Genomic DNA, 14,751 nt, shown 5'->3' with positions numbered 1-14,751 from the left:
ATAAATGGGCTGGCAAATAACATACATAGTACGTACTGGGCAGTTCTGAGCCAGTGCAAGAATGGGTCAACCTATTACCATCCAAGTTTGAACCAAGACTTAACCAATTCTACTGAAATCTATGGAAAGACTTCCTTCTATTTCTAATGAGATATAAAGCAGACTTGTATCTGACGTTTAAATGCCCATGTTTGAGATTTTATCTGGGGAAAACCTAAGCTTCTGTTTTCCAAGGTCAGGTTTTGCCACAAAGATATGCTTCCAGTGCTGTTTCCCTTCGAGGCAAGTGGTTTGCTTAGGTTTGCAGGTACCTGTGCACTGGGGAGACTCAGTGCAGTGACCTGAAAGAACTGGGGAGATGCAATGCAAGAAAAAATCATGTGTGTGTGTACAGAGAAAGCGAATGTAAATACATTAAATGATTCTGTATCACAGATAATCAAATGAACTTGTACTGTCAGTACTCAACCAGGCAAATAATGTCCATTAAAGTCAAAGGCACTTTCTCCTTACGACAAGGAGACAAACAGATGATAGGCCATTAAAGTATGGATCTGCAAATGCAGCCAGCCAAGATGGCTGAGGATGGTTGATCTCCGGAATAAGTGACAAGAGAAAGCACCTAAGAGAAAGAGCTATTGCCTCTCCAGAAGAGAACGGCATTAGCAAGAGGAAAATCAGCATAGCGTCCCTTACTGCATTTCCACAGGAGCTTTTGCTGACAAACTAGAGAAAGAAAATGGTGAAAACTTCTGTAGGGAATTGGGGGGGGACATAAGGAAAAAGAAATTGAAACCCCCCAAAAACTCCCCAAAAGGGAGAGATTTCTCCCTGAAACAGGCTGGTTTGCTTATATACAAAAATGAGCAATCTATGGGGCCCTTCCTCACCTATGACAAATCCAGCTCAATGTGATGTGATAGTCATTAAAAATTCTTGTCTTTTGCTGTTTAATTGAATTGCTGTTGCTGTTTAATTACATATAGACATTGGTTGACACCTAAAGCATGGTGCTACTTTTGAACAAATCAGCAGAGGAACAGAGTTCAAAGCAACAATGACACTCCATGATCTGTTGCAAAAAAGGTGGTATGAAAAGACCGCATTACTTCTGTGCAGTGTTTGTATCTTCTGACAGTACAGGATAGCACTGAGGTCAAGGCAAACGTCCCTCTTGTCACGGTGCATACGTTAACCCCTCCTGTGTAGTATTCAGCCATGTAGTCCTGTCACTGATATTTTCTGAAGCAATAGTGGAACACTTACAACTTATTAAATACCATGTTGGATTTTATTTTAGCAGGAGTTGGACTAAATTCTCAAAAATAATAACATTTATATTATACCTTTCCCCAAATAATCTCATTTACTCCAGGTTTAATCAAATGCGTTTATGGGTATTGTTAACCCTATAATGGCACCATGTGCTTGTCTTCTTAATATCACACTTTCCTTGAAAACTACCATATACGTTTTTACGGGTATTTCTTGACACCATTTATGCAGCACAGTGTCTAAATTATAATGATAATTGTCTGAATTAGTGTCTAAATTACACTTAGATTTTACTGAGGCTGTTGTTGTGTTTCAGTTACACATATTGGTGTCAGATTTCGTTCTTTAAACCCACACAGATTAAGAACAACAGAAAAGAGAAGAAACCCCTACTTACTTCGCAGGTTCTGTACAGGGAAAGAGCCAGTGCTGCTGGAAGGGGGCAGGGAACATTTCTGGCAGATGCACTCCTTCCCATTAAAAGTTACCCGGTCACCCGCAGGGAAAGGCAGCCTACAACAGAGGAAACAAAAGCAAACAGGTTACAGTCTCATGCCTTTATAGAAATGAAATATCTTTCCACAAAGGAACTGATTATTACTCTGGTTTCTTTGTCTCTGCTTGCCCAGTTCTCATTCATGATTTTTCAGCCACTTGGAGGCTCAAGTTTCAAAGGGACACATATCAAACAGACAATTGCAAATACAGATGTTACAGCTACTTAGAAAAAAGAAAAGATCTAAAGATACAAAAAGACACTGAGCACTCAAGTCCAAATCCTTGTGCATCTAAGGAATGCAGTATCAGCAAGGGTTGATCACTAACAGGTTCAGTTACAGAATAAAAATAAAATTAGCATTACAGGAATAAGTACAGACAAATACAGCTTCTTTTATGTTGTTAAAATGCTGCATGAGAAAGATGACTAATATATATTAATAAAACACTTGCCCTCCCAACTTTTATCATATCAAAGTCCTTCTCTTAATCTTTATGCTCAGAAAGCAAATGAATTCTCATAGGAGAAAATCTATCACAGTTATAAACCTCAAAACCTCTACCTTACTCTACTTGCTCTTACTTGCTCTACTCAACAACAGCTCTCCTTACACTTAATTAAATCCTTCCTTTTTATCAATGTCCTTAAAACAAAAAGCTTTCCACTGTGAGCTTTCTTGTCTGGGCACAGAAACTGCTGAGGCTTTTTCCTCTAAGAAGACCAAATGGACAAATCACTTCATAATGCAGCAAAGGACAGTGAGGATTTAGAAACAGATTTCACCCCACCCAAAACTCATGTCCAACTAAATCCCAAGCGAGCTATCAAAACATGGCTTAAGTGGAGCATAAGCATAACACAGGCCTTCTGCCTCATGGTGAAGTCCAGCTGATCAGATTATTTCATTAACATTTCATTACAATTCTGCATGACATTCCCCTACAACTGCTATTCAGATTCATACCGATTGAGAGGTTTTCTTCACTACAAAAGTCGCATAGATACTTGCTAAGAATAAACTTTATTTTGCTCCCTAAACCACCCAAGAGTGGCTTATTCTACATTTACGTCGCACCTCATAGCAGCCTTCCAGTATCTGATGGGGTCTATAAGGATAATGGAGAGGGACTCTTCATTAGGGACTGTAGTGATAGGACAAGGGGTAACGGGTTAAAACTTAAGCAGAGGAAGTTTAGATTGGATATAAGGAGGAAGGTCTTTACTGTAAGGGTGGTGAGGCACTGGAATGGGTTGCCCAGGGAAGTTGTGAATGCTCCATCCTTGGTGGTGTTCAAGTCCAGGTTGGACAGAGCCTTGGGTGACACAGTTTAGTGGAAGGTGTCCCTGCCCATGGCAGGGGGTTGGAACTTGATGATCTTAAGGTCCTTTCCAACCCTAACTATTCTGTGATTCTATTTAAAAGAAAAACTTTTAATACTTGAAAAGTGAGTAAGAACAATTCCTTTGTTTCTAAATAATAGTATATGGAGTATGTAATATAGTAATAAGGTTTCATGGACATCACTAAACAGCTGAGGCTGGAAAGGATCTCTGGAGGTCATCTAGTTCAATCCAGAAGTTCATTCAAATGAGCATACAAGCATTTGAATAAAAAATTAGTAAATGCGATACACTTCTACACGGATCATAAAAATTAATGACTAATAATCAAAAACCATCTCAAAAATGGAGTGATATAATTCAAATGCTGCCCTAGTTTTATACTGCTGACGTGAAAGAAACCATTTAATTATGTTTTCATTTTAACAAAATATTACAAAATCAAGTCTAGACCTTTTCACTATTGATTGACTGGAAAGGCAGCCAAAAGGATGCTCTGTTTCATCAACACAGGCATCAGCAGCAGAGGTGAAGATGTCACTCTCCCACTCTATTCAGCCCTTGTCAGGTCACACCTAGAATATTGTGCTCAGTTTTGGTCCCTGCTATACAAAAATGGTGTGGACAGGCTGGAGAGGGTCCAGAGAAGGGCAACAAAGATGATCCAAGGACTGGGAAGGCTGACACAGGAAGAAAGGCTGAAAGCACTCTGTTTGGCCTTGAGAAAAGAAGGCTCAGGGAGATCTTATCACAATGTTCCAGTATTTAAATGGTAGCTACAAAGATGATGTAGATGCAGACTCCCTTCTTACAAGGAGTCACATGGAAAAGAGGAGGGGTAATGGGCACAAGTTACTCCTGGGAAGATTCCAACTGGAAACAGGAGGAAAATTTTTCACAGTGAGAACAGTCAGCCACTGGAATAATTGGTGGATACCCTGATGTTGGACACTTTTAAAGATTCAGCTGGACAGGGTGCTGGGACATCTAGCCTATGCCATGTTTGCCAAGAAAGATTGGATCAGATGATACTTGAGGTCCCTTCTGACCTAGGATTCTATGATTCTAGAAGAGAAGAATAGAATAATCGACCTTCTATGGCACAGAGCAATGTAGGTGAAACCCACAAAACATGCCAAAGCTCACAGGCACCGCAGTAAGCCACACAGCCTCCTTTAAAGAGGAGGGCATGTAGGGGCTTTCCTAGCCCATAAACGTGTCTTGGTTTAATTTCCAAGAGTTTACTAACTAATTGCAGTGCCCTTCCATTTGGATGGGTGAGGACAACCATTTCAATTCTCTATTCAGTTTCCACATGTGTGAGATATCTTGCTTTAAAAAAGGAAGTCCTCCTTGGAAGCTGCCCACCCAAAGGTACAGGCAGACATTTCCTTCCCTTGCTGGTCTTCTAAACCCATAATTAAATCTCAGCGTTTGCTTCACTATCCTGTTCATTGGGAATCCAGAATTCGTATACAACACATTTGCCAGTGTTTCTGAAACATCTAACCTCTCCCTTTCACAAGCAGCCCTGCTCGAGGATTTCAGCAGGATATGAGTGAAGGCACAACAGAAGGTGGTGACAGTCAATTAACAAGGTTTCAGTTTCTGAGCTCTTTAAATTGTGAGCAGGATTATATATAAAATTGGAGGTTAAGAGCACAGTATCTGCCTTTGAATACAATATCTCACCACCACTCACTCACTGAACATTGCTATGTATGGGTTTTAATTAGTTCCTTATGCTTTGAAAATATTCAGTGTGATTTTCACACTTTGGATAATCTATTTTTAACATGAGAATTAAGAGCATATTTAGAGCAGCTCTCTGAAATGACTTGTAGGATTTTAACATATCTTCTGTAATTCATTTCCCAATGAATTTTGTTTTATCCACCCGACTATAATATTTGTAAAGCCAGAAATGACTGGGTTTACAATTTTATTGTAAAACAACAAATCATTCTCAGTCTAATCCAGGGTAACTGTATGCTGACACCAAAAGGTCCGGTCCTGCCTGATCGTGTCCTTCTCTGCACCATGCCTCAACCTATGCCACTGTGGAATTCAAGCTTTTTGGGGCAAAAGAAAATACTAAATTTTTTTCAGATATGACAGATGGCCTTCTGTTTTTTCAAATTGCTGATTCCTCTGTGGCTGAACAGCCAACTAAATTTGATATAAGAAAATTAACAGAAGCATATGGTCAGGCTTGTCGGGAGAGCAAAGCTATTCATTTCATAGCACGCTGCAGTTACACTGGGTCAGGTGTAATGTCAGACTGCAACCTAAGGACCTACAGGATCAAATTCTGCTTTAACTTGTACCTGGTACAATCATATCCCTCAAGGTTGCTCCATAGGGACAAATTTGACCTATGGTGTTAAACATGATGATATAAAGTGGACACTACTTGCTATCTACTGTCTACATGAATTTCAACAAGGGCAAATGCTAAGTCCTGCCCCTAGGGAGGAAAAAACCAATGCACCAGCACACCTTGGGGGTCAATCAGCTGGAAAGCACAAAAAGATGTATAGGTCCTAGTGGACAGCATGTTGAACATGAGTCAGCAGAGTGTCCCTGGGGCAAAGAAGGCCTACGAATCCCGAGCTGCATTAATGTAGTCAGCAGGCCCAGGAATAAGATCTTCCCCTCTGTTCATCATCTGAGAAACTCCATCTAGAGCAGTGTACCAGTTTGGGTTCCTCAGAACAAAATTTACTGGAGGAAGACCAGTGGAATTGCCTAGGTCCAGAGCTGGAGCACAGGAGGCATGGGCAAGGGCTGAAGGAGACGGACTTGTCTGGCCTTAAAATGCTGAGGAAAGATCTTAGTGCTGCCTAAAACTACCCGATGACATGTATATAAAATCAGAGCCACGCTCTTCTCAAAAGTAGAGAGCAAAAGGACAAGAGGCAGCAGACATGAGCTACAATATGGGAAACGTCAACTCAACATATGAGGAAAAAAAAAAAACCACGAGCGTGCTTAAATGCTGGAACAGGGTGTCCAGAGAGCCTGTGGGATCTCCATCCTTTGAAATATCTTAAATTAATGCCATCAGCAGACTGCTCCAACTGGACTTGCTTTGAGAGAGGGGCTGGACCACAGAATCCCCCCAAATCCCTTCCACCTTACATGACTCTAGGGCTATAGGTATAGTCCATACATAAAACTGAAGAGTCACACTGCAAGACCCCTTTGTTCAGGAATCACCATATACTGATATCTTGATGTCATGGTTTAAGCCCACCCAGCAACCCAGAAACCATGCAGCCGCTCGCTTGCGCCCCACCCCTCCTCCCTCTGCTCCCGGAGAGATGGGGAGGAGAATCGAAAGAATGTAACTCCCACGGGTTGAGATAAGAACAGTTTAATAACTAAGGTATAACACAAATCACTACTGCTGCCACCAATAATAATAATGATAAGAGAAATAACAAGGGAAGAGAATACAAGCACTCACCACCTGCTGACTGATACCCAGCCTGACCTGAGCAATGATCTAGCCCTTCCAGGAAACTGCACCCAGTTTATATACTGGGCATGATGTGCTGTGGTATGGAATACCTCTTTGGGTAGTTTGGGTCAGGTGCCCTCTCTCTGTATCCTCCCGGCTTCCCCTCCTCCCTGGCAGAGCATGAGACTCACAAAGTCATTGGTCAGAGTAAACATTACTGAGCAGCAACTAAAAACATCGGTGTTATTAGCGCTGTTCCCAGGCTGCAAGTTGAAAACACAGCACTTCACCAGCTACTAAGAAAGAGAAAAATGACTGCTACTGCTGAACCCAGGACACTTGATAAATATATTTGGTTTAGAATCAAAATGTCAAGAAGAACACTCAGTACAATTTCAAATCTTTAGCCTCAACATCCAGATAAAGCAGCCAGCCTCAGGAGATGCTTTAAGAAGTACCAAGTACTGCTTAAGTGGGAATAGAACCCTTGCAAAATTCAGCAGCACTAAAAAAATGAGCAATTAAAAAGGATTAGCATATTCAGAAAGTCTGGCGTGATTGTTATGTTTCAGAATGAACTGAATTTTAACTTCTGATTTTCAGTGTTATATAGACATATATACATAAAATATATACATACTTATATAAATAAAAGCCTGCAGTTTCTAGAAACAGCAGCGCTATACTTAGGACTATAAAATCTTTTATTACAAAAGAAAAATAAATTCCATTTTCTGAATTTTTACATTCAACTGCCTATCCACAATGAATTACCTTCTTGAGGATAACAGAAACACAAATGGATTGAGAGAAGCTTTAGATCTGAGTTTGGCACAAAATCCTTGAAGAATACGTAACTGCCTCTTGCCCCTCCCCACATTATTTACCTCTATTTAGCATATAACCAACTTCTATCAATATACTGTTTCAAGAGAGAACTTCCTAAATTAAGATGAAACGTACTACTTAGATATCCAAATTTTCTAAAGCAAACACAAACCTGTTTGGTTATTAATGTGGAATGTATGTGCTAATCTATCCTCAGCTAAGAGTCAAACTGCCATTCTCTTCATTATTTACATATCACAATAAACTATATTTTCCCAACTTTTCATTATAAGAATACTGAAATTAAAGGGATAGCAATTATATACATTCCTCCAACTGGGTGAATACGCACTCCCCCTCCGAACTTTACCAATTATATTCACCCATAAAACCAAACCCCAGATTTTTGACACCCTATGCACACACAGCCCATCAGTAACACTGAAATCACAGAGCCTATGGACAGCACAACATTATTCAGACCATACATCTCATATAGATGTATTAAGCATATACAACTTTTAACACACTAAGACTTCCCATGGGCATGATTTCCCATTTATTCTTGCAAGACTTAATTTTCTGCCCTTTCCCATCCTGCATAAGAGACATACAGTCCTGTCTCTGACAGCCATATAAGACCTACATGCATGATTTTAATAAAATGCAGCTTTTATTGCTACAGATAGCATTAACCTTGGTCCTCTTTCTATTTCACTTTCCAAGCAAGTGAGCCTTTTGGAGGAAATGTCTTTGGCAGCCCTCCGGAGGACACAGCCTCATCCAATTAATGAAGCTGTAAGAATGAGATTTCTCACCCACTTCCCAGGAATTCAGACTAAGCAGTTAAGCTGCAACATTTTTCAAACTATGTTGTTTTTCTTCTACTCATTCTTAGTCTAAGGCATCACAAAACACAACAGAAAACAAGTTTCATTGGACTATGAACAGCATCAGAAGAAGAAGGAACTAAGCCCTCAATCCTTATGGCTAGCAGAGTAAACACGCCACTAAAATGTGAATTTGTTTAAGAGCCACCAGGTCACTGCAAGTTAAAGAGAAACAATCACAGAAGATGATCATACTTTTATCTGTACTTTTTATACTGTACTTTTAATAGTTTTTCTCTGCACACTAATTAATCTTTTTCACACTTTGATCTTGGCAGCCCTGGCCAATTGCATCTGAGTCCCAAGAGATGCCCAGGGATGAGTTGGGTTTCGGATACACAAGCTTTTTCAAAGAGGGCAACGCGGAATCCAGCCCTTTTCCATAACACTGAGGCACTGGGCACTCAAAAGCAGTAATATCAGGACTCCAGAAGACGACTGGGCTTGCACTACAGGTTTTTTTTTTCCTCACTGCTCCAGCTAGCTGAATGCACATCAGATTTTCTCACCGATTGTACCATCTGAAGCAATATACACTTCCCACCAGTTTCTATTCAAATCTTCTCCAAAAATAAGAAAGAAAGGAGTTGCTACTGTCACTGGTTTACTATTCAACGTAGGAGCAGTTTAAAAGTGTTACTTCAGAAGCTACAGAAATACGGATTATAGAAGCGCTAATTTAAAGCACCTAAAAATCTTGCAACATTTTGGAAACCCATGTCATGACTGCAAAGCACTTTCTGCTACCAACACATTCCTGCTGAAGTTGGTAAGAACCTTGCTTGGTTGCCTCAAGAGCAGGATCATCCCCACTATCAGACAGTCACCACCTCTCAAGCTTCCATTCTGGAAGTCAGATTTCTAACAGAGCACACACATTAAAGTCCATCTGTAAAAGGCAAGATCAAATGCAGTTTGAATTATCAGCCAACTGCCTCAGACAGTGTGATCTGGCCAGTTATTTGAGGTTTCAGCCCATCCGCAGGAAATGAGGAGACAAATGGTATTCCTGACTCTTTCACCAAAGAAAATGCTACAATAAGAGAGCTTTACAATCCTGCACTCAAAACCATGTGGCTCTGTCTTTCTGCCTTTTTACTTTATTGTTTTAAACAAATAAATTCTTTTTCTTGCTCAAACCAAGTGTATTTATAGTCTACCCACCTTCCTTTAACTATGGATATCAATCAATAAGACAAATGCTGATGATGTTTAGATAGGACACACTTTCCCATAAAAAACATGAATTATGCCTGGCTTGCAAAGACTGGGGTAATTGAAGCAGAGCTGATTTAGGGCAGTTGAGGACCTGCTCCAGTGTTTTTACTATAAACAGATGACAGAATTCTTCTGTTGCTCTGCACCACAAGTCAGTGTTATAACCCCCCTGGGAGACACTAATTGAATCCTACTAGTCAGCAGGTCATTATAGTTGGCTCTGATGAAGACAACATGAATTTGTGTGTCCTTCTAAGGAAAGCAACGGAAGCAAATCTGGGTCTCTCTACTGAAGTTTTACATAGCAGCAATTAGAAACAGTGAAATAGCTTTCAGTCCAATGATTTAGTTATACAGAAGGAAACATCTCTGGGGTTTTTTTAGTATTAAATACTTTAGTATCAGGAACTTGATTTTTAAAAGCTTTAGCATGTCTTCAACATACATGATCTTTTTTAGCATGTTCTAGAGAGTACTTTCACTGTATTGCAATTCAGCTCACCTGAATTGTTAGGTACTGTGTAGTCATATAGAAAAATATTGCAGATTTCCAGGGAGATGAGACAAATTTTAGCACCAATCTCCAAAACATCAGCTGAAGGACTGACTAAATACACCTGGAGTTTAGTATATCCAACAGCCCGACTGAAATCTAAGTTAGGTACCAAGCTGCTAAGTACAGTAACACACAGGTAAATAATTTACGCCTGAATGCTAAACCCCAATGATGTGCCTGAGGATACAAGCACATACAGCAGCAAAACAGAACCAACAAGGTTTTTTTTCCCTCTTAAATGAAAAACTACCTCATTTTAGAAAGGTACTGAGAATTAGCTGTGCTCATCTGCAGAAGAGTTGTAATACTGACAGGCTGCAGGCCAAATGCAAGTGCAGCCAGCCATTAACACATAAGATCCACACTTACCCTATTAAATCATTTTTCTCTTATTAAAAAATGATACATATATTTGGGGCTTTTCTGTTATCTTTACTCTTAATGTTTGTTTGAAATAACCAAAAGGAAAAAATCGCCTGTTAAGCATGGTAAAACTTGAATAGATGGAATATAATAATGGCTTGTTAGTTTCAGTCTTCCCCTTAACTTGGCTATTTAATTATTCCTGCAATTGATAAATCAAGATCCTACTATTGAACCACGGCTGTCCTGGAATTTGAAGTCCTCCTTCTGCACCAGCACAGGAGGACATCTGAGCTCAGCAGCCCTATGAGCTGCCGCAGCAACATGAACATGCTGGTTTTGGAGTGTACAATCACCTGGATGAGGCACTAGAACATATAGTACCCACACGTGGTCCATCAGTGCCCTGTTGTGCTTTCCCTTTGAACACAGGTTGCTCTTCTTGTACTGCTAAAGGTCCAAGTTGAGCCAGAGAAATTACTACAGCATTTCCATTTGCTCCAAACACTGCAACAGTGCATTTCCTGAAGGTCTGGTGAACTTAAAGTTTCTTCCTGAAGTCTTCAACAGATTTGTTTGTGCTGTTTCCACAGAAGAGGATTAAGATGCAGGTCAAGCAGACATCAATCACTTGTACTGCAGAGTCTGCAAATATCCCCACCAACACTGGGTCGCAACGTCAAACATACCCATGAGGGAAATGATCCCACTGAACTACACTGGGCTGTAGCAGGGGAATATCTTGTGTGCTGCATCACTTGTCACATCCATAGCTGCTGGAAATCCTCGGTGAAATCCAACATGTACATAACTGCCTGTGAGTCGAGGACCTTTCTGTCCTACTTCAAATGACTTTCACAGTTTCTGGGAAGCACCACTGTGAAACCAGTTTAAATCTATTAATATGGTATCCAGTTAGGTCACTGAAGACTCAGCCAGTGGCACTGGAATCCTTTGTAACTGCAGCCAACCAAAGACAAAATAGCAGACATTGGAAAAATAAAGCATTATTTGGAGCAAAAGGTCTGACACATGGCAGTGGCACGTGGCAGAGGCAGTGGCAGTTTCACAAGTACTTTTAAAACCTCACACATGAGACACCATATAACAGAAAAAGCATTTGGAAAACAGGCACTCCAAATTCGCGTCTTTTTATTCTGCTATTTTTAAAGAGTGGAAAATAGAAAGCAGAACTACCCCCCTTTCCCTCCTTCCCCTTCACACCCCCCATCTACAGACTCTTAAACTTTGAATGCCTGGCATTGGTCTTTCAAAATCTAGCTTTTAAATGAAATAACTTAACGTAGAAAACATACCTGCAGACAGCACACACAAAACAGTCTGGGTGATAGGTTTTGCCCAGTGCTGAGACCACTTCTCCCTCAATGAATTCATCACAACTGAAGCACCGTGTGCCATAGAGTCTCTGGTAGTCCAAAGTACAGATGTAGTCTCCCTGTCTCACAAAAAATCCTCCTTGAGCCAGGTCACATCCACAAGCTGTAGGAAGAGAAAAGACAGACTCAGAAGGCTGGAAACAGAAAGCTCGCTTTCTAAGACAATGCTCATTTTTCACCTATGGTTCCTAGTAGAATACTAAAGCACTTCACTATATGGGCTTATGACCACAGAACAGTTGTGCATCTGAAAAACACTACTTTAATAGCAAATTATATCAGTGATGTATTTTGTACACTAATAGTTTGGATTTATTCCATGTAAAAATATTAACCTCAGTGCAGTGGCTGCAGGTACAAAGTTAAGTCTTTAGGAGTTTAGTTCAAGGCTGGCATATACAACACCCATCATATTTAACGGGTTAAAGGAAATGCATAAGAGATATAAACCTGTAAAATCTAAAGCACCAGTGATACAAAGAAAGGTCTCTGACAGATTACAATTGTCTGATATTCCTTGTGGACACAAAAGTGGTTGAAATACTGCTTCCTCTAAACACCGGGTGTGATCTGCATGGTAACTGCTGTAAACTTCCACAGGCTTACAAGGTCCTTTTTTAAAATCAGACCTCATATTTACTTGATAAACATCACTCACCAAGCTTGAATTGGAGGGATCTCTACAACCATCTGCTCCAGGCAAAAGTAGAGTTTATAATCCTAGATGTCAATTTATAGATTTTAAGCTAAATCTGTAGTAAAGAGTTAAGGTTGATTAACCAAAAGCTTATAAGACTTTTCAGGGGCTTTCTCCATTGCACCAGTGATAGAACTAGGCTGGCAATTTGAGAACATGTAACTCTCCTTTCCCATCTGACAAGTCTGGCTGACATCGTACAGAAGTAGACAGGGATGTAGAAGATAATCCTCATCCACATTGACCAGGATCTTTGAAAACAGACTTGAACTAACTTATTCCAGGAGAACTGGAATTCAGAATGGTGATTCTGCTGCTCTTCTGACTACTATTTTACTCTAAGTCACAGCATCACACTTGTTACTACATACTTCTGCTCCTGGCGATGTGCATGTGGGGAAGTGCTTCCAGCAGCAAACGGTGCTTACAGTCAAATGAGGCTGAACAGATGACTACAGCAGTGTCACTCCTCGCATGCAGCCCACAGAAGGTGAGTAGGAATGCTGCTTATCAAATTTGGGTTGCACATACAAAACACTGCAGAGCTGCTCAGTGCCTTGGTCCCAAAATAGCAGAGATACCTAAAAGTTTAACATTCAAGACTGAGATCTCTTGTTAGGTACCTGAGAGTCCACGGGCACTTTGGTTTTTAAACGTAAAGCCTCCCAACACACACTAAAGCCTGTTTGGAATCTTGCATCTAAACTACGAGAAATGAACCTAGTAGGCATGTTCAAGGCACAAAATAACACATACTTACACCACAGAAACCCAATAAAGCATAGGATCCTGAACATTCATTCAAAATCACATCTAATCACCCTTGTTTTATCATCTTTCTCAGTAGACAGAGACTTCAGCATAGGAGACCTGGGCTCAAGGCCTACTTTAAATTATGAGTGGGCATTTAAAAAGTGGTACTTCTCCCTGGACACAGCCCCAACCACTAAGTGACAGAAAACAACAGTCATACTAAAACTATATTGCTATATAATAGAATCATAGAATAGTTAGGGTTGGAAAGGACCTTAAGATCATCTAGTTCCAACCCCCTGCCATAGGCAGGGACGCCTCATCCTAGACCATGTCACCCAAGGCTCTGTCCAACCTGGCCTTGAACACTGCCAGGGATGGAGCATTTACCACTTCTTTGGGCAACCTGATTCAGTGAATGAAGAAAATCAGAAGTGAATCTGGAGCACAGGAGGTTACATTCTCCATTCTCTCTCTTACGCACTGACTCTCCATGCTGGAGGAAGTCACATTTCCACAAGCCAAATACTCCTCCCTTGCTCTTCACACATCACTCCCCCACCAGCTATGCTCCACCAGCCACAATTCAAGCCAGGAACCCTCTCCTGCTCCTACACTCTTAGAACCATCGGACACCATTTAACTCAACACACAGCTGACCATAGGAGAACACAGGGAGTCCAGTTTAATTACTGGCTTGGATATTAAAACAGTTTGAATTTAAAGCTGAGAAGGTTAGCTCTGAAAACAGACCCATTAGCCATCCCTCAGGCAAGATGCTGTGCCGCTTGCTGCTACTTACATGGGCAGTGACCCTGCTTAGCTGAGATGATCCTGCACATGTGCAGAGATAAGAAATCAGGGAAAGGAAAGCTGAAGGAAGCCTAGGGAGCATGTTTGAAGGCAACTACCAGACCTTACTCTCCTAGGATAGGAAATCAGAGTTATGTCACAGATTCACTCCTACCCAACACTTGTCATCCAAAATGAGTATCTGGAGGTAGGGTTATTTAAAACCTAGAAAATGCTTCCAACCATAACTGATGTTCATCTTAGTGAAACAAGAAAAGCACTGCAAGCACAGCACTTACAATAATGAAGAGACTAACACTGAGTAACTCAGCTGCTTGTCTTGGTACTACTCTGCACACCAAGGCAATGCCCTATCTGGAACAGTTACGAGCATTTGGAGTAATTTTTAAGTAGTGAGTGTTTGTCTCCTCTTATGGTGTCTGGCAACAAGCCAGTAGCTGGATGTGCTATGGAACTTGAGATGGAAGATATCCACACCATTTCTGAGGAGGATACCTGAGGAAGGCTTCTCTAACAACTCAGTAATTCCGCTCATCAAGATGGTTTGCAGTTACTTGACACCAAAATACTACATACAGATCTGAGGGGCTCCTTTACTTGCATAGAACCAGGATAATTTTTTCCTGGCCTGGTGTCTGTAACAGCACTTGCAGCACTG

General features: G+C 40.7%; 1 protein-coding gene across 1 annotated transcript in view; it reads right to left on the bottom strand.

The window, feature by feature from the left end:
* Nucleotides 1-14,751, bottom strand: part of ABLIM2 (actin binding LIM protein family member 2) — a gene marked incomplete at its 5' end in the record, with an annotated part of 109,508 nt that overhangs the window by 74,355 nt on the left and 20,402 nt on the right. Inside the window, 2 exons of the mRNA XM_080638896.1 lie at nt 1,673-1,788; nt 11,750-11,933. Coding sequence (XP_080495022.1) covers nt 1,673-1,788; nt 11,750-11,933 — 300 coding nt within the window. The remainder of the gene's footprint in view (nt 1-1,672; nt 1,789-11,749; nt 11,934-14,751) is intronic.

This window comes from Psittacula echo (genome assembly GCF_963264785.1).
Source record: "Psittacula echo genome assembly, chromosome: 1".
Taxonomy (NCBI): Eukaryota; Metazoa; Chordata; class Aves; order Psittaciformes; family Psittacidae; genus Psittacula; species Psittacula echo.
This window is presented reverse-complemented; position numbering and strand designations above follow the sequence as displayed.